Genomic DNA, 23,560 nt, shown 5'->3' on the forward strand with positions numbered 1-23,560 from the left:
ACCTAACCCAAATGGTGGCGCCCAACGTGGGGTGCAGTGAACCGCATGGGCGGCCATGCTGATCTGGATCACTAACTTTGATACCTGGTCTTCTTCCTAAAACTGCTGGCTCATACACACTCAACAACGCCCATCCAATGGTCTTACAAAAGAACCCCTCCCTAATCAGCGCCCTCCAGTTTCCTTCACACGCTCTCTCTTAATCATCCAATCCAACGGACCTCATTTTATATTTTCACTTTTTCATCATCTAGAATGTTCCATTTTTTATTCCATATCCTTTACACTAGAGATTCATGCCCTTTTTTAATCATCCACCATATTAATATCTAAGCTTCAATTATTCTTCGGAAGGCAAGAGTCCAAGATCATCACTAGTAGATATTGTTTTATTTGGGTTTTTCCTGTCGGACTTCCGTTTTTATAATGAGTCTACTATGAAAAGGACATCCTTATAAAAATGTTTGATTCCCCTCTCTCGAGCTAATGTGAGATCTCACAATCTTTGTTGGTACTCGTTTCTCTCTCCAACCGATATAAAATCTCTTATCGAAAGTTTAAATTCCTATGGTTGTACTTAAAATTAATGATAAGAATCCAAGAATCGAGATCATACTTGTAACAGAAAATATTAGAGAAAATACTGAAAGTGGGGCTTTAATATTATACCTTTGCAGTTTAGCTTGACTTTCCTTGTAAATCAATAGCAAATTCGAGTCCTCAAAAGGCCACAAGGTGGCAATGCCTGAAACGTGAAGAAGAAGAAGACGAAGAAGAAGAACAGACACCAACAGTCTTATAAAGCAAATCAAATTCCGTTTTGTTCCTTCTTTTGCTCTTACTGACTGATAATAGAACAGAATTTGGCAAAGTTGGGGGAACCCGTACCTGAAAGCAACCATTTCCAAGAACATTGAATCCATCTAAAAAATCAGATAGAGTGATTAAGAATAGACTATTAGGTTATATCAGATGCCTAACTCCAGTTTCTTCTTTGACTTACCAGACAGCCCACGAGAACATGTGGTACACCAATTTAAGCAGCGTCTTACACTCGTGAACCAAATGCTTAGTGAATGGTATGATGATATCAATAAGAAAGTAGAAAAAGGTACCTCCTTGTTGTCATTGATGAGGAATGCTGCAGCGCCAAAATGATGCGAGGAGTCAGAAGAAAGCATGGAGGACAGATCAGGAATCCAGAAAGTGAGCATGGCATACCCTGCTTCAGCATGATGATAGTTGAACCCCCTCCTGAAAATTACAACTCTAAAATATCTAATAATACCCATGAAATCAAAACATCAGTTAATATCTCACATTAATAGCCACAAGAACAAGTTCAGTCTGCTCTGTATGTAATTTGAGCCATAGCCCTTTTTTCCCCTGCATGGGAAAAAAATGGTTCAAAGTGCAGAGTTCCCAAGCGAAACCGTGGTATTAGAAAGACGAAGAAACTCTACTTTTCTCGGACTTTGTGTAACAATACAAACCGTGGTATTGTCCCCTTTAGGCTTTCTCTTTCTGGCTTTCCCTCGAGGTTTTTAAAATGATTCTGTTAGGGAGAGGTTTCTCCACGAGTCTCCATTTGGAAGAGAGATGCTTGTGTTTGCAGAAGAGGGTAGGCTCTGGGAATTAATGATGACCCCTTCAAATTCATCATTCCTGTGATCTATAAGTTCCACGGCCATGTTTGGTGTAGAAATGTCAGGAGACAAAACATCAAATGCTGTTCTTTTGAGTTTTCTAGTACATGAGGTTTCTGGTACAACATCCTTGTTCAAGACACCTCGATTATGTTCTTTAAGAGTTAAGGGAAGGAAGGAATGATTAGATGGAAGTTGTAAACCAACCCCACCATAAAATTAGAACAGAGAATATAGGAAAGGAAAAGTCACAAGTTTGAGAAAATCTTTTTAGGAAATGTCTACAGCACTACAATTGCAAGCGATCTTGCATGTTGGGAGGAAAAGAAGACACTACCTTTTGGCCAGCTCTGGAAACTTGTCCACCTTCTTGTCAAAGGAAAGCGCATTGTTATTCCCCTTGAAGAAACCAAGCTGCAGAAACCAGATAATTGGATCAAGACATTGCCCTCTTTGGACTTTCCCTCGAGGGGACACACCTTTATAGAGAATGTTTCGTTCCCCTCTCCAGGGATCTCACAATCCACCCGCATTTGGGGCCAGTGTCTTCTGACACTCGTTCCTCTGTCTAATCGATGTGAGATCTCACAATTCACCCCTTTGAGGCAATGTCTTCGCTGGACACTGCGCAGTGTCCACCTCCTTCTGGGCCCAACATCCTCGCTAGCACACTGTTTGGTATGTGACTCCGATACCATTTGTAACAACTCAAACACATCATCAACAGATATTATCCTCTTCGGGCTTTACTCAGAGTTTTTAATATGCTAGGGAGAGGTTTCAATACCTTTATAAAGAATGCTTAGTTCTCCTCTCTAACCGATGTGGGATCTCACGTTTAACACGGTGGAATATTCAAACGGGTCGACGATGCACAAAGTAAAAAGAAAAATAAAAGGACTGAATATAAGAAAAAATAGCATAGGCAGAGCAACCTCAACGTTTGAAAAATGATTCAGTCATTTTATCAAACACCTGATAGGCAAAAAGGAAGCAGCCATTTATACGTACCCAACTCCCCACCACAACTACATATCGACGTCCCCCATAAGATAGACAATCAGAATATGCTACACATTATTAAGCATGTCGTGGTTTCACCTGCCATTTTCATCAGAAGAATATAGAATAATTTCGCTAGGTTCGTGCTGGAATTTTGGTGGCATATGTGCAAATATTCTTATGCTCTTCCATATCCCTCTTCAAGGTTGATCACCACAACACGACGACACCGAGCACTGAGATCTGATTTCTTCGGCACAGTCTCAAAGGTGATGGAATCCCCCAACCTGACTTTAGGGCTTTGCTTTCAGGAGAGGCTTGGTACCAATAGAGGTAGGTCTCATACCAACAGAGATAGTATTTCTCATTTATAAACCCACTATCATCCCCTAAATTACTCAACACTCCTCCCCTAAAGTCTATGGAGCCCTCCAAAAGACTTCCCTTATCGAGGCTCGACTCCTTCTTTGGAGCCCTTGAACAAGGTACACCTTTTGTTCGACACTTTAGTCACCTCTTGACTATACCTTCAACGCTCACAATTCTTTGTTCGATATTTGAAGATTCTATCGACATAGCTAAGTTTAGGGCATGACTCTATACCAATTATTAGGTTTTGACATAATTAAGTGAGAAAGGCACAAATTTTTTAAAAAGTATGGCAATATTTCATACATAATTAAAATTTTAATTAAGAATTTGTGAATAAATCTAAGATATATCAGTCAACACAATCATAGTTCTTGAAAATAATTTTGAAAAGTAAAAGCAAAAGAATCTCTTATATTATATACTTTCAATTTGGTAGAATTAAGACAGAGATTTTAACCCAAAGTAAGATATTATTCAGCTTGAGTAAATATTTTATGGAATGATTTAAATTTATTTTGTTTTTTGGTTTCTTATCCTCAAAGCTCGAAACTGGCACTTCAATTATATATGGAGGCCTATAAGGTTCATAAATTAAATAATGTCTACTACTATATTAATTGGATATATTTAATGTCACATGCATAAAAAGCATTATAAAGATCTTATAATAATGATGTAATGTGACATATATATGTGTTATATAATTCATTCATTTTTCTCTTTTTATGTTACAATGAAAGCCACGAAAGTAGCCAAATAAATTGGATTTCATTAAATGCAACTGTTTATTCCTTGTCTTTCAGCTAAATTTAAGTTCTCCAAATTTTAAAGCGTGTAATATGTGGGTTGTTTATGGATTGGATCAATTACAAAATTAAAATAAATACAAATTTTATCATATGATAAAATGAGAAATTTTATATAGTTAGGTCGGCCGTTAAATCATGTTTGAAAATTATCCCAAGAATCGAGATTTAAAATATATTTTGTTGACATATTTTTGTTTATAAATATCTATTTTGTCAAGTTGCAATAATAATAATAATAATAATTTAATAAAATGGAAGTCCCAATTATTGCAAACAATGGTGGAATATGAATTTATGTTCCAACAACCAAAGACAACCATATAAACCGTACAAATTAACTGTAACAATAATATTGTACTGCTCAAGGACATATGCCCCATCTCTCAAATTAAGATTTATTATTATTATTTTTACTATAAGATCATTTTTTTAAATTACAATTGTGACGATAATATTTACGTATAACTCAATTGATATAAAATATATATTTAGAAATGTTCACTAGGTTTTTCTGTTACAACGTAAAATAAATAATAAAAAGAAATGAAAATATTTCATCTCGTTTAAGTTGGAACCTCATTTAATCGACATATATACTTATATCATCAATTAATGGATTAGAAGTTAAAGTCTCAATACGAGTTGAACTAACAAAATCACAAGTTTTTATGAGTTTCAATTGAAGTGTAGGGTGAAAAGGTGTTAATATTAGGTTGGGACAATAAAAAATTTCCTCGATTTTATTTCGAGAATAATAATAGGGAACAACATTTTTCGTCTCACTTAAGTTGTCAAATCTTTGTTTTTTCGTCTCACATATTTCCCATTACTAATTCTGAGATCTGACATCAATTAGAGAATAGAACAAAACATTCCTTACAAGGATGTTGAAACCTACTTCTTAGACGTGTTGTAAAATCGTGAAACCGATGATGGATAATGATATTTAATAGATTAAAGCGGACAATATCTACAAGCGGTGGATTTAGACTGTTATAAATAGTATCAGAGCTAAATACTGCGTAGTGTGGCAACGAGAACGTTGGTCTCTAAAGAGGTGGATTGTGATATCCGAGCTGGGTTAAAGGGAAGAAAATGGGAAAGGGAGAGAGTTGGTGGAAAGTGAAGGGTTCTCAATCCCATCATTTGGTTCCAACATTGGTGAATGAGAATGTGAAACAAAACGTGAAGCCTAGCCATCATCCTATCATTTTTACCCTTTTTTTTTTTCTACAAAATTTCTTGCAAATGGCCCCACTATCGTGCTCGTACTTTCAAATTTGTAACAATTTAGTCCTTATATTATACACTTTCTAACAATTTAACCCGTACAGAGACTAATCGATACAGACTTAATGTATAAATTTATAACGAAAGAGATAAACCTATTGAATCGTGTTGGTGTGCTTCTGGTCCAAGTTTCCCTAGCTCCTTTTTAGGGTTTTTAATCAGCCCTAATTACAAGCCATGGTGGTGGTCCATCCAGGTCTGTGTACTCCTCTTCATTTCCCTTTCTTATGAAGCAAACCCTTCTTCATTCTCTCTCCTCTCTCTCTCTCTCTCATCATTCATCCACCTCAAGACCCATCAAACAGATCCACTTCTCCAAAATAATTGAGACACACTGTTGAAAACAATTAAAGCTCCTATCTTTATATTCATTTTCATGTATTATGCATACTCTATCCCCTATTTCTCTTTATTTTACTTCATACGTACCTTTCATAACCTCATAGCTTACCCGTAACTGGCACGTACTATTTCTCTTACGCTCAGAGTTCAATATAGTTCGAGTCATTTTTCCATCTGGGTCATAGGCAAAACAACAGATCGATATAGTTCGAGTCATTTTTCCATCTGGGTCATAGGCAAAACAACGATTCAATATAGTTTGAGTCATTTTTTCATCTGGGTCATAGGCAAAACAACGTTTTGATTCGAATAACTACGTATATTCTATAGTTTAGGGTTGAATTATAATATGGGTTTAATTTATATAAATATACCTAACTTTTATACTATAATAAATAATAGTTGAAGCATATGTTTGTATGGTTTGGTATTTAATTAATAATATAAGCTTAGTGTATACAAAGTACTATATATTATATAAATTATAATATCTATTTTAGATGGTATTAGCAACAGCTGTGAAGCTGCCCGTTTCTTCCCTTTTGTGCTTTTGTAGTCAAGGCTCAAAGAAAAGAGCTTAGAGAGAATTTTGATTTTCTNTTTTTTTTTTTTTTTTTTTTTTTTTTTTTGTTGAAAAATTTGAACATGTCCTTTGTTTTTAATTCAGCAAAGGAGATAAAGGGTCGGTGGGTTTGTATTTTGTAAGTTGAATTAACAATAAAAACCCTTCCTTTTTCTTTTTTGCCCTTCTTCTTCTTCTTCTTCTTCTTCATCTTTGTCTTTTTGAAAAACAAAACGGTGCCGTTTGTGGCGATTGCGGCGGCGAGAAGATCATTAGATTGTCGTCTGGTTTAGGATATGAAGTGGACGACAAGTCGGTTGAAGAGAGGAATAGAGATATGAGAAATAGTAGCGAAATTATTGGTTCAATCGTCGGTGTCGGCGGCGGCGGCGGCGGTGGCTCTGATTCCTTATTAGATGCTAAGCTTGAGCAGCATCAGCTGTGTGGATCCAAACACTGCCCTGGTTGTGGCCATAAGCTTGAAGGAAGGCCGGTACTGATTTATTTCTTGTCTTTTTTTTTNGTTTTTTTTTTTTTTTTTTTTTTGAAAAATTTAAATTAATCTCAAAAGGGTTTGTCTCTCTGTCTTTAAATTTTTGGGTTTGTTATTGTTTGTTGCAGAATTGGGTTGGTTTACCAGCCGGAGTGAAATTTGATCCGACAGATCAAGAATTGATTGAACATTTGGAAGCAAAAGTTAAATCAAAAGACATGAAATCTCACCCTTTGATTGATGAGTTCATACCCACAATTGAAGGAGAAGATGGGATTTGTTATACACATCCTGAGAAACTTCCAGGTTTTTTTAATTCTCGTTTGATTTCGTTCGGTTTCGTTTCGTTTCGTTTCGTTTTGTTGTTCTGATGAATTTGAATATCTAGGAGTTACTCGAGATGGATTGAGTAGGCATTTCTTCCACAGGCCATCGAAGGCGTACACGACGGGGACGAGGAAGCGAAGGAAAATCCAAACGGAGTGCGATTTACAGGGCGGGGAAACGCGGTGGCATAAGACGGGAAAGACGAGGCCGGTGATGGCGAATGGGAAGCAAAAGGGGTGTAAGAAAATCTTGGTTCTTTACACCAATTTCGGGAAGAACCGGAAGCCGGAGAAGACTAATTGGGTTATGCATCAGTACCATTTGGGTCAGCATGAAGAGGAGAAAGAAGGGGAGCTTGTGGTGTCTAAGATATTTTATCAGACACAACCACGGCAGTGTAATTGGTCGGAGAGAGCCGTTGCGGCGGCTGAGGGTAGTTTTGAGGTTGCTAATTTGAGCCGGCGGGAGAATGCTGCTAGTGGGAGCTGTTCTTCTATGACGCAGACTGAGGATATGTCTCCGGCCGCCACGGCCGGTGTCGGAGGCTCCGTTGCCAGCTTCAGCTCGTTGGACATTCAACCCCACCTCAAATTTGACCATTTTGGGTTCGTCCCATTTAGAACATGTTTTGAGGTACCATATTTGTTTCTATGTTTTTTTTCACTATTGTCTACTTTTAAGCATAAGCTCCAGTAACTGTACTGTGTGTTGTACTTTGTGTTTGACTGACATATTACTTATAAAATTTATGATCTTGCACTAAATTAGCCAACGTGAATTCGTTCTCTAGCGATTCAAAAACACTAACAATTGTGGCAACTAAGATTAAAAGTGAGGAAATTTATGGTGTTGTAGGTGGGAATGGAAGAGGGTTCAACAGGGAGAAAAATGGGTTTACAAGACGGAAGAGGCGGCGGCGGCACATGCAGCGGCGGCGGCGAGTTTGAGTTGAGAGACCACCGTCATGAAAGAACATCAGCTCTAGATCATCATCATCATCATCAGCTTGTGGTGGCCCACAATGAGCATCATCATCATCATTCTGTTGTTAACCATCATCAACCAACCACAGCCTTCCACGTCACCACCAATCCTACTCATCAAATCTCCACCATCATCACCCCTTCTCCTCTTCTTCTTCTCGATCACGATTCATATCATCTTCATCACTCTCCTATCATCCTCCAAAATCAACCCTTTCATCAGGTACGCGTTTAAAAGTGTAAAATCAAACATTAAATTGATTTCGAGCGTAATTTGTGACATGGGTGTTCTTATTTTTAATGAATTTTGCTACATTTTTCGAAAAAGATTGAATTTTGGAAGGTATTCAGTTATGTAAAAGGTGAAAAAATGTGACCCATGAAGTTATTTTTGAAACTAACGCCTTTGAAAAATGGTTCATTTGAATAGCTTTTCCATGAACGTAGAAACACAAAAGAACAACTAAAGATAAAGTGGGAATTTCTGTATCTTTTAAAAGAACAAAACATGGAAGAGTGTTGTCGAAATTAGTGTGTTAATTAAGATTTGGATTAATAATAATGATAATAATGATTAAGATAATGATTATTGTCTGCGTATATATTTGGAATTTGAGTGCGTTGAAATGGAAACATGAGCAGCAAGAAGGTGAAAGTGAGCATCATAAAATGGGAGGAAGGTCGGCGTCAGGCTTGGAAGAACTCATCATGGGCTGCACTTCTTCTTCTTCCATCACACACCAACCTGTGAGTCTTTTCCTCTGCATTATCATTATTATTACATAAATTATATGCATAACAATATAATTTTGTCTCTCTCTTTTTCTTTTTCATTACTTTTTGACCCTCAATTCCAAGAACCCCACCACCTTTTTCTCTTTATTTATGTGTTTTTCATGCACAAAACTAGAAACGGTGAACTAAATCTCACGCACACTAACGATAGAACGCTCCGATACCATTTTGTGAAAATACTACTAGCGTATTTTTCAAGGAGATCTCGAGAAAGGAGAGACAAGGAGATAAAGAACACCGAGTTTATCCAAAAAGTCTCTCTATTTCTTTTCTCTCTTGCTCTCTTTTACCCTCGACATCTCCTTCACAAATACGCGAGTAGTATTTTCACAAAGTGGGATCAGAGCGTTCTATCGTTAGTGTGTGTGAGATTTACTTCACAAATAGTGAGTCTTATTTTAACCGAAACAATATGGTTTCAAAACAACCCAAAGCAATGATATTAGGGTTTAAGCGAGAAATGGAGGAAACGAGTGAGTTTTGAACTATAAGGACTAAATTTGTAATTTGATAGAGTGTTTTTGTGGAACAGGAAACATCTATAGCGAGTGGTCGAGAGGCAGATCAGTGGATGAAGTATTCATCTTTTTGGCCGGACTCGAACAACCCGAATCTCCATGGTCATGGATAGTCAATTGAATAACGAGACCAAATCATCATTCTCTCTTCAATGGTACGTCGCCAAAGTTCATACAAATATATTTCTTATCGTGGGCACCGAGGAAACCCGAGCCAATAAACCATGGATCAACCCGTTTCCCTTCCCGGATTCTAAACCCGACCGATATACGTATTGACCCTTTTACCCTTTGCTAGAGAGAGTAGAATGAAAGGGAAAATAATATGAGAGAGAAGGAAGGGAATGGAATAAGAAAGAGAGAAAAACCAAAACCATGCATATAACTATTTATTTATATATATATATATTAATATATATCTACACATACATACATGAATAGCTACATGAAAGTTGTTACATGAGTACAAAAAAATCTTTATTGCTATTCATTCTATTTATTAATCCATTTATTCATTTTTATTATTATTATTATTTCAAAAGAACAAAAAATATATATATTAGCATATTTGTTAATTGATTTTCATGTAGTTGCTCATTTTTCGCTCGTGTTTAATACATAAATATTTTTTAATGTAATATTTTTAAAAATAAGATTTTTTTTAAAGAATATAGCGTTTAAAACCCGAACATTCAAACTCCAACTTACCGAACACGTGATATTTAATTGTTTATTTGAATGAGATGTAATCTAGAATATTCTTTTTCATTTGAAAAACTAAAGGTATAATTTTTAAATTTTAAAAATATAAAAAATTAATAGGAATTATACTAAATACTCTAAATTTAATATGTATTATTTCTATAATTTTTTTTTCTTTTAAAAGTTTGACTCATAGTAGAAAATAATTTTGAAAAGTAAATAGTATTTAGTGGGCCCAAAACAAAAGAATAAGGGTAAAGATTATATTCTAATTAATAACACCTTATTAAGGAAATGTAAATTTGTAATGGAGAACAAAGTGTAACTAGCTATGGTAAGAGAATAATATTAGCATCTTTTTTCTTCGTATATTTTAATTTTTGCCTCCATTTCATATATTCCCATAAAAAACAAAAGATAAAAACATGGATTTTTTTTTTTTAATTGAAAGATTTAAAGATTAAATTTAAATAATCTTGTATATGTTTAATTATTTATTAGCATGGTTTATTTGGGAGTTTTTTTTTCAATTATTTTTATTAAAATGTCAAAATATTAATGAAAAATATGTAAAATCTCGTCCTCAATTTGAACATAGCTCAGCAGATATATACACAACTTATCATATCAGTTTTTGTTTTTATTGTGTTTTTGAAAACCTTTCACTCGACAGTATGAAATTAACATGCCTCTGAGTTATTTAGACCATTTCACATCATTCTAATAAACAAAATGATTCTTTTAAAAGATTCTAATGGCATCTTTTGAATTGAAAAAATATTCTCCAAAACCTTTTTTTTCTTTAAATTGACCTAAAAATATTTCTAAAAAACAATTAATCTGGCTCGTAAATTATTCTTGAATGGGTATTCAATGAACTTAAGTCATGCAAGAAGTTAAAAAACAAACCGACAATATATGTTTTAAAAATGAAAAAAACATGGGAACATATTTTAATAGATTCTTATAACCAACTTTATAAAGAATATAATAAAGAATTCACAAAAAAAAAAAAAAACATATAATTTAATTAAAGAGGTACATGTTTTTTGTATAATAAGAGATAAAAACATGCATGAAAATAAGTTATTTTTAAAATAAAATAAATTAATTAGGTGTGAGGAGCTTCTAAAGTGGAAATGGTGGCAGGAATAAAGAAAGAGAGAGGACAAGAATAAACTTTTTAATGGAAAAAAGTGCCCCAAATTACCCATTCTACCCTTTTCTCTTTATTTATTATTTAATTTATTTTTTTAACGACAAAATCCTTAAATTCCCCCGTACTACAAGTTCAATATTTAATGTTGTATTGTATATGTTCCTCTAACTTATAATGTATTTAATATAATATTCATAATTAATTTTTTAAATAAAAAAGATAAGAATTTATTACGTAAATTTTAGAGAAAAATGAAACTAAACTCAAAACAAATAGAAATTATAATAAAATATATTTTATGTTATTTAGCCTATTTGCTTTTGAAAGCCCAATAGTATAATATGGATCCAAAAGGAAAGCCCAGCCCAGGTTATATGGGCTTAAAAGCGTGAGGCCCAAATAGAAGTTGGGATTGGAAACTTGTGGCGTACGTCACGGGCCACGTCACAGCGGTCAGCATTTCCTCCGGGCGGTGTCGGGGTAGCTGTCACCTTCCATTTCCCCCCAACAACTTTCGGTTCCGATTTCGTGGTTGGTTGGAGCATTCATATGGTTGTGCTACATAAATTTTCTAATTTATTTTTTAAAAATATATTAATGTCACAATTCTTATAAAGGTGTGTAAATATTTCTAGAGGGCACGTGTTTTAAAACCTTGAAGAAAATCTCGAAAAGAAAAGCAAAAAAATAATAATAATATACGTTAACGGTGAACTTGGACTATTACAAATGATATCAGAGCTAGATATTGGGTAGTGTGTCAGCGATGACAATGACTTCCAAGGAATGGTGAATTTTGAGATCTCACACGGATTGAAGAGTAGAACGAATCATTTCTTATATGGATATGAGTTTTAAAACGTATCTCTCTCTAGTAGATGCTACTCAAAACCGTGAGGCTAACGACGATATTTAACGGCTCAAAGTGGAAAATATCTAGTCACTCTGGAATCACATGGAGCGGTGTACCAGCGAGAACATCGGCCTCCAAAGAAGGTGGATTGTTACATTCTACATCGATTAGAAAAAAGAAATGTCGTGAAGCTTCTGCGATACGTAACATATTTACGTTTGTTATAATTAAAAGAGGCTCCCAAAATTTAAACCCATTAGCAAAAATTACAAATATATATATATATATATATAAATTTATTATTATGAAATAAAATAAATGACAATAAAAATTAGAAATTAAATGAGTTATATGGTGTTATTTTTATTACTGAAAAAGATGGGCGTAGCTGAAATAATTGAAAATATTTGGGTTATATTCCTCCATTATCGCGGCGAACATTCACGACACGCCTAAAAAAGAAACTTCATTTATATATTCTGTCATATTAATGTGATGGTTTTGCTGTCGTGTCGGAAATTTTAACGAAATAAATAGTTTTGACTTTTTGTGGCGTTCTATTCAGATTATCTTTGACCACTCATTTTGGGCCGCCTTCTGTCTCTCGGACCCTGTTCCTATGCCCAGGCCCAATTCCTCGCCTTAAATTTAAATTAATTATTATATGCCAATAAAAATTAACATTAAAAATATTTATTCTAATATTTTTATGAATCATTTCAGATCCCACGCCGGGTCCTCGGAGAGGAGAACGAAATACTTTTTTAAGGGTGTGGAAACCTCTCCGCGTTTTAAAAACTTTGAGGAGAAGCCCAAGAGTGTGAAAGTTTGAAGAGGACAATGAGTTTATGTTGTTACAAATGGTATTAGAGACATACACGGAACCATATGACAACTAGGAGGGCTCCAAGGTGGTGTGCCAGCAAGGACGCTGAACCCAAAATGGGTGGATTGTGAGTGTTGGATGATGAAAGTCCAACATCCCTAATTTAGGGAATGGTCATGGGTTTATAATGGAATAATACACTCTCAATTGACATGAGGTCTTTTGGGGAAGCCCAAAGCAAAGCCATGAGAGCTTATGCTCAAAGTGACCAATATCATACCATTGTGGAAAGTCGTGTTCATCTAGCATGCTATCAGAACTATGCCCTAAAACTTAGTAGTGCCAATAGATCGATAAATTCTCAAATGTCGAACAAAGGACTCCAAAAGAAAAGGAGTCAAGCCTCCTCGAAAGCGTAGTCAAATCCAAAAGAGTCGAATCTCGATTAAGGGGAGATGTACTTTGTTCGAGGGGAGGTGTTGATGATGAAAGTCCCACATTTAGGGAATGGTTATGAGTTTATAATCAAAGAATACTGTCTATTGGTATGAGGCCTTTGAGGAAACTCAAAGCAAAGCTATGAAAGCTTAAGCTCAAAGTGGACAATATCATACGAGTCGTATTCATCTAACAGTGAGATCCTAGGTGGAATGTGGGAAGCCGGATTCCCAAATATTGATTTTCATGTATGAGTTGGTAAATAATTTTGTTAAGTGTAGCAAATGTACAAATTGCGCATGAAAGGTACTCTGCATTTTAAGATGGAATATTAGGTAATCAAATATTGAGAGAAATTTTAATATAAAGACAATCAAAATGATATTAGTAAAGTTACATAATCAAAATTATTGTTCTGTTCATGCCAGAGTTTTGATTTCTGGGTCAATTCATTTCTGTGGCTACTCTCTCTCGAGGGACCAAAAAAATGAACTTCCCAATCGTCACTTGTCTCGTCTTCTTCCTCCTCACAAACACCCCTGCAACTGAAAGCTTCGGAGTAGACATCAATGGCGGAATCGGAGTCGGCGTCACCATCGGCGGCGGCGGAGGAGGAGGAGCAAGCGTTTGGATTGGGGGAAACAATAGACCCCAAACGCCGAGGCTGAACAGAGCTTACACCGCACTCCAAGCATGGAAATCTGCCATTACAAGCGATCCATTAGGGATTTTACGAAGTTGGGTCGGCCCCAATGTGTGTTCTTACAAAGGGGTTTTTTGTGCACAAGTTGAAGACGAATCAACGTCGTCCCTCGTCGACATTATCGCCGGAATCGACCTGAATCACGCTAATCTCGCAGGTACTCTCGTGACAGAGCTCTCGTTTCTCACCGAAATCACTCTGTTTCATCTCAACAGCAACCGATTTTCCGGCACTGTGCCGGAATCCTTTAAAGAAATGTCATCACTTCAAGAATTAGACCTCAGCAACAACATGTTTTCAGGTCCTTTTCCAATTGCCACATTATACATTCCAAATCTGGTGTATTTAGACCTCAGATTCAACGATTTCCACGGCCCAATTCCTGAAGATCTCTTCAACAAAAAACTAGATGCAATTTTCCTCAACAACAACCATTTCGAAGGCGAACTCCCTCAAAACCTGGGGAATTCCCCTGCTTCTGTGATTAATCTAGCTAACAACAAGCTAAGTGGCAATCTCCCAACTGGGTTTAGCCTCTTGGGTTCGACACTGAGAGAAATCCTGCTTTTAAACAACCAATTAACAGGGTGTATTCCTGAAGGATTCGGGCTTTTCTCTGAAATGCAAGTATTGGATGTGAGCTTCAATTCGTTAATGGGTCATTTGCCGGACACTCTGTCTTGTTTAAACGAAATCCAGATCATGAATTTGGGGCACAACAGGCTTTCTGGTGTTCTTCCGGATTTGATCTGTTCGTTGAAAAACTTGGTGAATCTGACGGTTTCTTTCAATTTCTTTTCTGGGTTGAGCCAAGAATGTTCGCGCCAATCACTCGAGAATCTGGGCTTTGATTTCTCGGTTAATTGCATTCCTGGACGCGACATGCAGAGGCCTCGCCCTGAATGCTCTGTTCTTCCTGCTTCTGGGAGCTTGAATTGCCTTAGAATACCTCTTGTTTGTGGGGCACTGGCTGATAGCCCAGACACTGATCCCAGTTCTTCATCGCCGTGAGAAAAAAGGTTCAGAAAGTAACCAAAATTTTAAGATGGGTTTGTTATTAATTTCACAGTGATCAATCAAATATTTGGCTGTCGATTTGTTTTGATTCTCCGGCGAGTATTAACCAATTATCTCATTAATTAATTAATTAATCAATAATTTTCTTTACTATTACTATAAATTGAAAAAATTAGATATTAAATTCAGGTCTCCATATAAAAGGATGAATTATTGGAGGACAATAAAGTTTGTCTATCTTAGATTAGTTACATGTTTTAATTATTACATCAATTTTCAAAATTATTAAATAGCTTTTTACATTTATCTAAAAAATAAAAATTACTGGTACTCGACAAATATATATATATATATATAGATTAAAAAATTACATTCCAGTTGTAGAATTATGTCATGTGACATTTCGTACCCCTGTCATGTGTACTACTAGTCTATTACCACCTAATAATATTCTACTATAGTAGGGGCATAAATGGAATTTCAACTGATATATAATGTAACCATGCAAAATAAGATTAAAAAAAGTCTGTCTTTTTCGGTAAAATCTAAATAACTGGTGGGGTTGAAATGCCCCAAACATGACAGAAAGAATTGAAGAACGAATGGAGATTTCGAGGTTTAAAATAGTTTTTTTTTTTTTTTTTGTCATAAGTAAATAATAAAATTAAATAACTATTAAACATAATATAATTAAATAAATTTAACACGTCAATAAACAAACATAATATAATCTTTTTCATTTTTTGAATATAACAAATTAATAATTAAGAAAATAAGAAAAAATAGAATAAGTTAAGACGAAAAAGATTGGACCGGATTAGGTGCGGCCCAGTCTACGATTAGAGAGCGACAGCCCACATGGATAAACCATGTCCAGATCCGCCCATTGGCCCACTACACTTTACCAACGGCACACGTAGTTCCATTTATTACTATCTGCCACGTGGCATCTCCCCCCGGCCCCACCGACCCTCAGCGGCATCAATAGGAAGTGTCATGAGGGAATCATGATGGGGAATTTATTTTACTTTATTGTTTTTTTTGGTTCGATTATTATTGGGATTGGGATTGAATGACGTCATGGAGTGAATAATTTACGAAATTAATTATAATTTTTTAAATACATTTATTCCGAATAAAATAAAAAGTTTGAAATTATTTATGTAATTTATGGGCTAAAGGCTATTATTTGGGCCTTGCCCATATCTTAATATGGGCCAAACTGGCATGAATTTGAACCAGCCCAGCCCAGTAATCCGCACGTACGAAAGCGAAGGAACCTTCCGGTGGATTCCTTCTCCCTTCGTTTCTGGGATTTCCATTCACCAACCTTCGGTTTCTTGTTTGCTAAGTTCTGTTCGTCCTCAGGCGGTGAAAATTCTTAAAGAAGTCGGAGATTTCCAGTTCCAAAGCTGCTTTGGATTTGATTTCTGTTGCTACAATGTCTTCTCCTGCCGAGTAATGCTGCTTCTCTATTTCTAATTCCTGCTTGAATTTTACGGATTTTTTTTTTTTTTTTCCCTTTCTCTGCTGTTCGATGTTGCAATTTTATTATCTTTATCTCTAGATTGGTCTGTTTCGTTTTGAAATTTTTCGTTGTCTTGGTTTCTTTTCGCTATCAATGTCGGCTGTCATTTTTTACTCTCATTTCAATCTGTATCTTGAGTGTCCTGACCAGTTTTATCACAATTCAGATTTTACAACTCTCTTCCACCTATAAGTAAGGCGTATGGAACTATGTGTCTTTTGGCAACTACAGCATTCCAGCTTGGCTTGTACGATCCCGGGCTTATTGCGTTGGATTACGAACTCGTTTTCAAGCATTTCCAGGTATTTAATTGAATATGCATAGATGTCAGAATGGTGCCCCTTTATATCTGTTTAATTTTTCAGTTCGGATCCTTACTTCCGTTGGTGCTTTTATTCTGTTAATCCAGCATTCTTCTCGATCATTCTTGATCTTTCCAAGGGGCATAAAATCTAGTACTCATTAGTGATATGGAAATCTCAGAATTCAAGAATTTCCTGGTTGTTTGACTCACCATTTATCTTCTCGACTGATAATAATATGGATGTTATATAGCAGATATAATTCCGAATATTATGTACTTATGTATGAGGGTGCTATTTATTTTGCAATGAACATTTTTGGTCAATAATCAATTAGATAAATAAAATAATTTTAGTTTAACATTATGAAATGTACACGAGTTTAATTCTTCGAAAGAACTCAACAGTAAATTGAAGACCAAATATCGCTTCCTTTTCCTTTGTGTATAAAATCTGCAATGTTTTTTTTGTGGTCCAAATAATTGTTCAGACAAATTGAGAACAATTTGTTAGTTAAAAATTAGATGAAATGTGACTTGCATATGGAAGACCTTGCCTAGAGTAGAGGCTCGTTGAGCCAAATGACTTGGCCTAGAATAGAGGCAAGTTGGCTAGAGTCACAAATGATTGAATATGCACGCACGAGTGCATGTGTGACCGAACAAACTTAGATTTCGAATGTTCCAATTTTAGTATGATCTCCCACACTCCTTCGTTATATTCCGATATATGTAGATTATAAAATTGATTAATATTAGAAAGCCCTGTTTCAAACAAGAGGATTAGAATTAGATTTAGAACCAGTTAAAGCATGAATTATTTGTTCTTATTGTCACGGTGTCTTCAAGATCTCTCAATTTTTTATTGAAGTCTGACGGTCAACTTTTCTATTAAATGTCTATTATTGAAGTGAACTGTGGTAAAGGCAAGTAAAATAGTGAAGGGGTGCGATGCCTGAGGGATTTCACATGGAACCCAAGTCAGGAAAACATGGGCAGAAAAAAGTTGATTTATGCTTTGGATTTTAAATTCTAAAGAGAGAAGACTTGGCAATTGTTATTTCTTATAAATAATTGCCAATGGAAATTATTGTTTTTCATCAAGGAAACTGTTCTTTCACTAAAGAAAAGCTGTTCTGTACAAAGAGAACAGTAAAAGTTTGATCTCTCTCTCTTTGTGGTATAATCCCTTATATTTATGAAATTTAGATACAATTGTTCTTATCAGCAGAAATCACTGTACTCTCAAGTAGTCATGAATTAGAATGTTGTAGCATTTGCTCCGAATACTCTTAAATGATCCTGTGGATGCCTTTCCCTTTGCACTATGTGTACTCCAACATATTATTTCCAAGAATTATTATGAACATTCATGCAAGGTCACCTTTATTCTCAGGTGTGGAGGCTATTCACAAACTTCTTCTTCCTAGGAAAATTCTCTATCAATTTTGGAATTCGTTTACTAATGATGTAAGTTTTTATGTGTGGTAACTTTTTTGTATGAACTACTGGCAGTACTATTTCATGAAAAGTGGAGGGCTTGTGTTCAAACTCTCAAGACAGTTTATGATGTACTAATAGTTTAATGGTTATGCCCTTACAGAGCAAGATATGGGGTACAACTTGAGAATGGACCATTTCAGAGGCGAACAGCAGATTTTCTGTGGATGATGATATTTGGAGCCTTAACATTACTGGTTTGTGAGGATCTTTATTAAGCTATTCCTTTAGATGCAGTGGTTGTTGCTGGCCTCTGTTTGGCCCTTGTGTGTTCTTTCATGTTTTTTTGTTTCTCAAGGTTTGGTTTTTGGATAAAGAAAATTCGATGCAGTGGTTCTCAAGTCTTTTCTATTTGTAAATATAGTAGATTTTGCAGATGGCACCTAATGGTTTCTATATTATTTTGCCAGTACTTGTTCATTTGCAACTTTATGAAGTAAGCCATCAGTTTGAATTGAAAATTATGACTTAGTCGTCCTATGTTTGGTTAGGTTGCATTTTGTGCCTCATAATGTTTTTAAAGGATGGATCTTTACTTTAGGTTGAATATTTACGCTAATTTGTTACAACATTTCTTCTTATCGACACTTCCTCTTGAATAGGTACTTTCTGCTATCCCAATCTTCTCGTTTTCAGTTTTAGGGATATCACTTGTGTTTATGCTTCTCTACGTCTGGAGTCGAGAATTTCCTAATGCACAGATCAACATATATGGCCTTGTGACTCTTAAGGTACGGTCAATGACATTGATTTAGGTTTTGCCAAATTGTACTTTTTTTCACCTTCTCAGTTCCTGATATCTGTAACACAAATTTCATGATTTTTGTGCAGGCATTTTATCTGCCATGGGCCATGCTAGCGCTGGATGTCATTTTTGGTTCTCCACTTGTACCTGATTTACTAGGAATCCTAGCAGGGCATTTGTACTACTTTTTGACCGTGTTGCATCCATTAGCAGGCGGAAAGAACATATTGAGAACTCCATTTTGGGTGTATCCTTCTTTTGGTTTCTTAACCAAATATTTTTTTTTTTTTTTTTGTCATAAGTAAATAATAAAATTAAATAACTATTAAACATAATATAATTAAATAAATTTAACACGTCAATAAACAAACATAATATAATCTTTTTCATTTTTTGAATATAACAAATTAATAATTAAGAAAATAAGAAAAAATAGAATAAGTTAAGACGAAAAAGATTGGACCGGATTAGGTGCGGCCCAGTCTACGATTAGAGAGCGACAGCCCACATGGATAAACCATGTCCAGATCCGCCCATTGGCCCACTACACTTTACCAACGGCACACGTAGTTCCATTTATTACTATCTGCCACGTGGCATCTCCCCCCGGCCCCACCGACCCTCAGCGGCATCAATAGGAAGTGTCATGAGGGAATCATGATGGGGAATTTATTTTACTTTATTGTTTTTTTTGGTTCGATTATTATTGGGATTGGGATTGAATGACGTCATGGAGTGAATAATTTACGAAATTAATTATAATTTTTTAAATACATTTATTCCGAATAAAATAAAAAGTTTGAAATTATTTATGTAATTTATGGGCTAAAGGCTATTATTTGGGCCTTGCCCATATCTTAATATGGGCCAAACTGGCATGAATTTGAACCAGCCCAGCCCAGTAATCCGCACGTACGAAAGCGAAGGAACCTTCCGGTGGATTCCTTCTCCCTTCGTTTCTGGGATTTCCATTCACCAACCTTCGGTTTCTTGTTTGCTAAGTTCTGTTCGTCCTCAGGCGGTGAAAATTCTTAAAGAAGTCGGAGATTTCCAGTTCCAAAGCTGCTTTGGATTTGATTTCTGTTGCTACAATGTCTTCTCCTGCCGAGTAATGCTGCTTCTCTATTTCTAATTCCTGCTTGAATTTTACGGATTTTTTTTTTTTTTTTCCCTTTCTCTGCTGTTCGATGTTGCAATTTTATTATCTTTATCTCTAGATTGGTCTGTTTCGTTTTGAAATTTTTCGTTGTCTTGGTTTCTTTTCGCTATCAATGTCGGCTGTCATTTTTTACTCTCATTTCAATCTGTATCTTGAGTGTCCTGACCAGTTTTATCACAATTCAGATTTTACAACTCTCTTCCACCTATAAGTAAGGCGTATGGAACTATGTGTCTTTTGGCAACTACAGCATTCCAGCTTGGCTTGTACGATCCCGGGCTTATTGCGTTGGATTACGAACTCGTTTTCAAGCATTTCCAGGTATTTAATTGAATATGCATAGATGTCAGAATGGTGCCCCTTTATATCTGTTTAATTTTTCAGTTCGGATCCTTACTTCCGTTGGTGCTTTTATTCTGTTAATCCAGCATTCTTCTCGATCATTCTTGATCTTTCCAAGGGGCATAAAATCTAGTACTCATTAGTGATATGGAAATCTCAGAATTCAAGAATTTCCTGGTTGTTTGACTCACCATTTATCTTCTCGACTGATAATAATATGGATGTTATATAGCAGATATAATTCCGAATATTATGTACTTATGTATGAGGGTGCTATTTATTTTGCAATGAACATTTTTGGTCAATAATCAATTAGATAAATAAAATAATTTTAGTTTAACATTATGAAATGTACACGAGTTTAATTCTTCGAAAGAACTCAACAGTAAATTGAAGACCAAATATCGCTTCCTTTTCCTTTGTGTATAAAATCTGCAATGTTTTTTTTGTGGTCCAAATAATTGTTCAGACAAATTGAGAACAATTTGTTAGTTAAAAATTAGATGAAATGTGACTTGCATATGGAAGACCTTGCCTAGAGTAGAGGCTCGTTGAGCCAAATGACTTGGCCTAGAATAGAGGCAAGTTGGCTAGAGTCACAAATGATTGAATATGCACGCACGAGTGCATGTGTGACCGAACAAACTTAGATTTCGAATGTTCCAATTTTAGTATGATCTCCCACACTCCTTCGTTATATTCCGATATATGTAGATTATAAAATTGATTAATATTAGAAAGCCCTGTTTCAAACAAGAGGATTAGAATTAGATTTAGAACCAGTTAAAGCATGAATTATTTGTTCTTATTGTCACGGTGTCTTCAAGATCTCTCAATTTTTTATTGAAGTCTGACGGTCAACTTTTCTATTAAATGTCTATTATTGAAGTGAACTGTGGTAAAGGCAAGTAAAATAGTGAAGGGGTGCGATGCCTGAGGGATTTCACATGGAACCCAAGTCAGGAAAACATGGGCAGAAAAAAGTTGATTTATGCTTTGGATTTTAAATTCTAAAGAGAGAAGACTTGGCAATTGTTATTTCTTATAAATAATTGCCAATGGAAATTATTGTTTTTCATCAAGGAAACTGTTCTTTCACTAAAGAAAAGCTGTTCTGTACAAAGAGAACAGTAAAAGTTTGATCTCTCTCTCTTTGTGGTATAATCCCTTATATTTATGAAATTTAGATACAATTGTTCTTATCAGCAGAAATCACTGTACTCTCAAGTAGTCATGAATTAGAATGTTGTAGCATTTGCTCCGAATACTCTTAAATGATCCTGTGGATGCCTTTCCCTTTGCACTATGTGTACTCCAACATATTATTTCCAAGAATTATTATGAACATTCATGCAAGGTCACCTTTATTCTCAGGTGTGGAGGCTATTCACAAACTTCTTCTTCCTAGGAAAATTCTCTATCAATTTTGGAATTCGTTTACTAATGATGTAAGTTTTTATGTGTGGTAACTTTTTTGTATGAACTACTGGCAGTACTATTTCATGAAAAGTGGAGGGCTTGTGTTCAAACTCTCAAGACAGTTTATGATGTACTAATAGTTTAATGGTTATGCCCTTACAGAGCAAGATATGGGGTACAACTTGAGAATGGACCATTTCAGAGGCGAACAGCAGATTTTCTGTGGATGATGATATTTGGAGCCTTAACATTACTGGTTTGTGAGGATCTTTATTAAGCTATTCCTTTAGATGCAGTGGTTGTTGCTGGCCTCTGTTTGGCCCTTGTGTGTTCTTTCATGTTTTTTTGTTTCTCAAGGTTTGGTTTTTGGATAAAGAAAATTCGATGCAGTGGTTCTCAAGTCTTTTCTATTTGTAAATATAGTAGATTTTGCAGATGGCACCTAATGGTTTCTATATTATTTTGCCAGTACTTGTTCATTTGCAACTTTATGAAGTAAGCCATCAGTTTGAATTGAAAATTATGACTTAGTCGTCCTATGTTTGGTTAGGTTGCATTTTGTGCCTCATAATGTTTTTAAAGGATGGATCTTTACTTTAGGTTGAATATTTACGCTAATTTGTTACAACATTTCTTCTTATCGACACTTCCTCTTGAATAGGTACTTTCTGCTATCCCAATCTTCTCGTTTTCAGTTTTAGGGATATCACTTGTGTTTATGCTTCTCTACGTCTGGAGTCGAGAATTTCCTAATGCACAGATCAACATATATGGCCTTGTGACTCTTAAGGTACGGTCAATGACATTGATTTAGGTTTTGCCAAATTGTACTTTTTTTCACCTTCTCAGTTCCTGATATCTGTAACACAAATTTCATGATTTTTGTGCAGGCATTTTATCTGCCATGGGCCATGCTAGCGCTGGATGTCATTTTTGGTTCTCCACTTGTACCTGATTTACTAGGAATCCTAGCAGGGCATTTGTACTACTTTTTGACCGTGTTGCATCCATTAGCAGGCGGAAAGAACATATTGAGAACTCCATTTTGGGTGTATCCTTCTTTTGGTTTCTTAACCAAATTTTTTTCTTGATTCTGCCTATGCATCTATAATTCACCAATTTGGGTGTACAGTTTTTTTCTATTGTTTGCTTGTTTTATTCAGCATTTCTTTAACAACTTCTACAGACAGAGGATAGTCTCAAGGTGGAGGATAGGCGCTCCACCAATTCAACGTGCAGTGCCTGATGATAGGCGTACGAGTGGAGCTTTCAGAGGGAGGTCTTATCGGCTTAATGACTAAACTACTTCTCTTCTGTGTAAGAAAACAAAAATGGCTATCCTCTTTTAACATTGTGCCTGCTAACATGAAGAGGTAAAGATTGGGTTAAAAAATTTGATTCGATTTGAAGAAGTTCGTCACAAGCTAATGATGTATTTATGTTCCGAATAGCGATCTGCAGGTACTTTTGTTTGTGATCACATTTGCTTATTGGGTATCGATCAGTAGGTGCTAATGTTTCTCGTTGAAAGGAATTTGTATTCGGAAATTTTGTCTTGCGGGGGATAGGAATTGTGATTGTTGAGTTTATATTTGAGATACTGCTTCTGAACTCCATAATTAAATAAAATCTAAACGGTTCCAATCTTTCTGATTAGAAATACCAGATTATTATTATTATTATTATTATTTTGTTGATTTATATATATATATATATATATATATATATA

General features: G+C 35.4%; 4 protein-coding genes across 8 annotated transcripts; 3 read left to right on the forward strand and 1 right to left on the reverse strand.

Annotated features, from left to right (window-relative positions):
- Nucleotides 1-623: 623 nt before the first annotated feature.
- LOC111780598 (nudix hydrolase 8-like) lies at nucleotides 624-1,407 on the reverse strand. 2 transcript variants are annotated; one of them, XM_023661041.1, is made up of 3 exons: nucleotides 1,116-1,407; nucleotides 889-923; nucleotides 624-745 (listed from the first exon to the last, which is right to left on the reverse strand). In XM_023661041.1, exons 1-3 carry the CDS (start codon nucleotides 1,290-1,292, stop codon nucleotides 721-723), a joined length of 237 nt encoding a protein of 78 aa, XP_023516809.1. In that variant the 5' UTR covers nucleotides 1,293-1,407; the 3' UTR covers nucleotides 624-720. The 2 variants fall into 2 exon arrangements, with proteins under 2 accessions (XP_023516809.1, XP_023516808.1); XM_023661040.1 differs by lacking the exon at nucleotides 889-923 and having other exon boundaries at nucleotides 624-888.
- Nucleotides 1,408-6,036: 4,629 nt separating this feature from the next.
- LOC111780325 (NAC domain-containing protein 75-like) lies at nucleotides 6,037-9,511 on the forward strand. The gene is made up of 6 exons (XM_023660698.1): nucleotides 6,037-6,516; nucleotides 6,645-6,822; nucleotides 6,905-7,476; nucleotides 7,699-8,049; nucleotides 8,469-8,573; nucleotides 9,154-9,511. The coding sequence occupies exons 1-6, from the start codon at nucleotides 6,361-6,363 to the stop codon at nucleotides 9,250-9,252; spliced, it is 1,461 nt and encodes a 486-aa protein (XP_023516466.1). The 5' UTR covers nucleotides 6,037-6,360; the 3' UTR covers nucleotides 9,253-9,511.
- A 3,982-nt stretch (nucleotides 9,512-13,493) lies between these two features.
- LOC111779566 (leucine-rich repeat extensin-like protein 6) lies at nucleotides 13,494-14,927 on the forward strand. The gene has a single exon (XM_023659627.1). It carries the CDS (start codon nucleotides 13,605-13,607, stop codon nucleotides 14,829-14,831), a length of 1,227 nt encoding a protein of 408 aa, XP_023515395.1. The 5' UTR covers nucleotides 13,494-13,604; the 3' UTR covers nucleotides 14,832-14,927.
- A 1,197-nt stretch (nucleotides 14,928-16,124) lies between these two features.
- On the forward strand, nucleotides 16,125-23,487 carry LOC111780614 (derlin-1-like). Of its 4 annotated transcripts, none has more exons than XR_002812867.1 (8): nucleotides 19,851-20,019; nucleotides 20,256-20,391; nucleotides 21,787-21,860; nucleotides 21,994-22,087; nucleotides 22,493-22,621; nucleotides 22,722-22,882; nucleotides 23,018-23,204; nucleotides 23,283-23,487. XR_002812867.1 is itself a non-coding variant. In XM_023661054.1 (7 exons), the coding sequence occupies exons 1-7, from the start codon at nucleotides 16,279-16,281 to the stop codon at nucleotides 23,130-23,132; spliced, it is 726 nt and encodes a 241-aa protein (XP_023516822.1). In that variant the 5' UTR covers nucleotides 16,125-16,278; the 3' UTR covers nucleotides 23,133-23,487. The 4 variants fall into 4 exon arrangements, 2 of the variants coding, with proteins under 2 accessions (XP_023516822.1, XP_023516821.1); XR_002812868.1 differs by having other exon boundaries at nucleotides 23,293-23,487; XM_023661054.1 differs by lacking the exons at nucleotides 19,851-20,019; nucleotides 20,256-20,391; nucleotides 21,787-21,860; ... (1 more) ...; nucleotides 22,493-22,621; nucleotides 22,722-22,882 and adding exons at nucleotides 16,125-16,295; nucleotides 16,532-16,667; nucleotides 18,063-18,136; ... (1 more) ...; nucleotides 18,769-18,897; nucleotides 18,998-19,158 and having other exon boundaries at nucleotides 23,018-23,487.
- The last annotated feature ends 73 nt before the right edge of the window (nucleotides 23,488-23,560 follow it).

This window comes from Cucurbita pepo, chromosome LG18, assembly GCF_002806865.2.
Source record: "Cucurbita pepo subsp. pepo cultivar mu-cu-16 chromosome LG18, ASM280686v2, whole genome shotgun sequence".
NCBI lineage: Eukaryota > Viridiplantae > Streptophyta > Magnoliopsida > Cucurbitales > Cucurbitaceae > Cucurbita > Cucurbita pepo.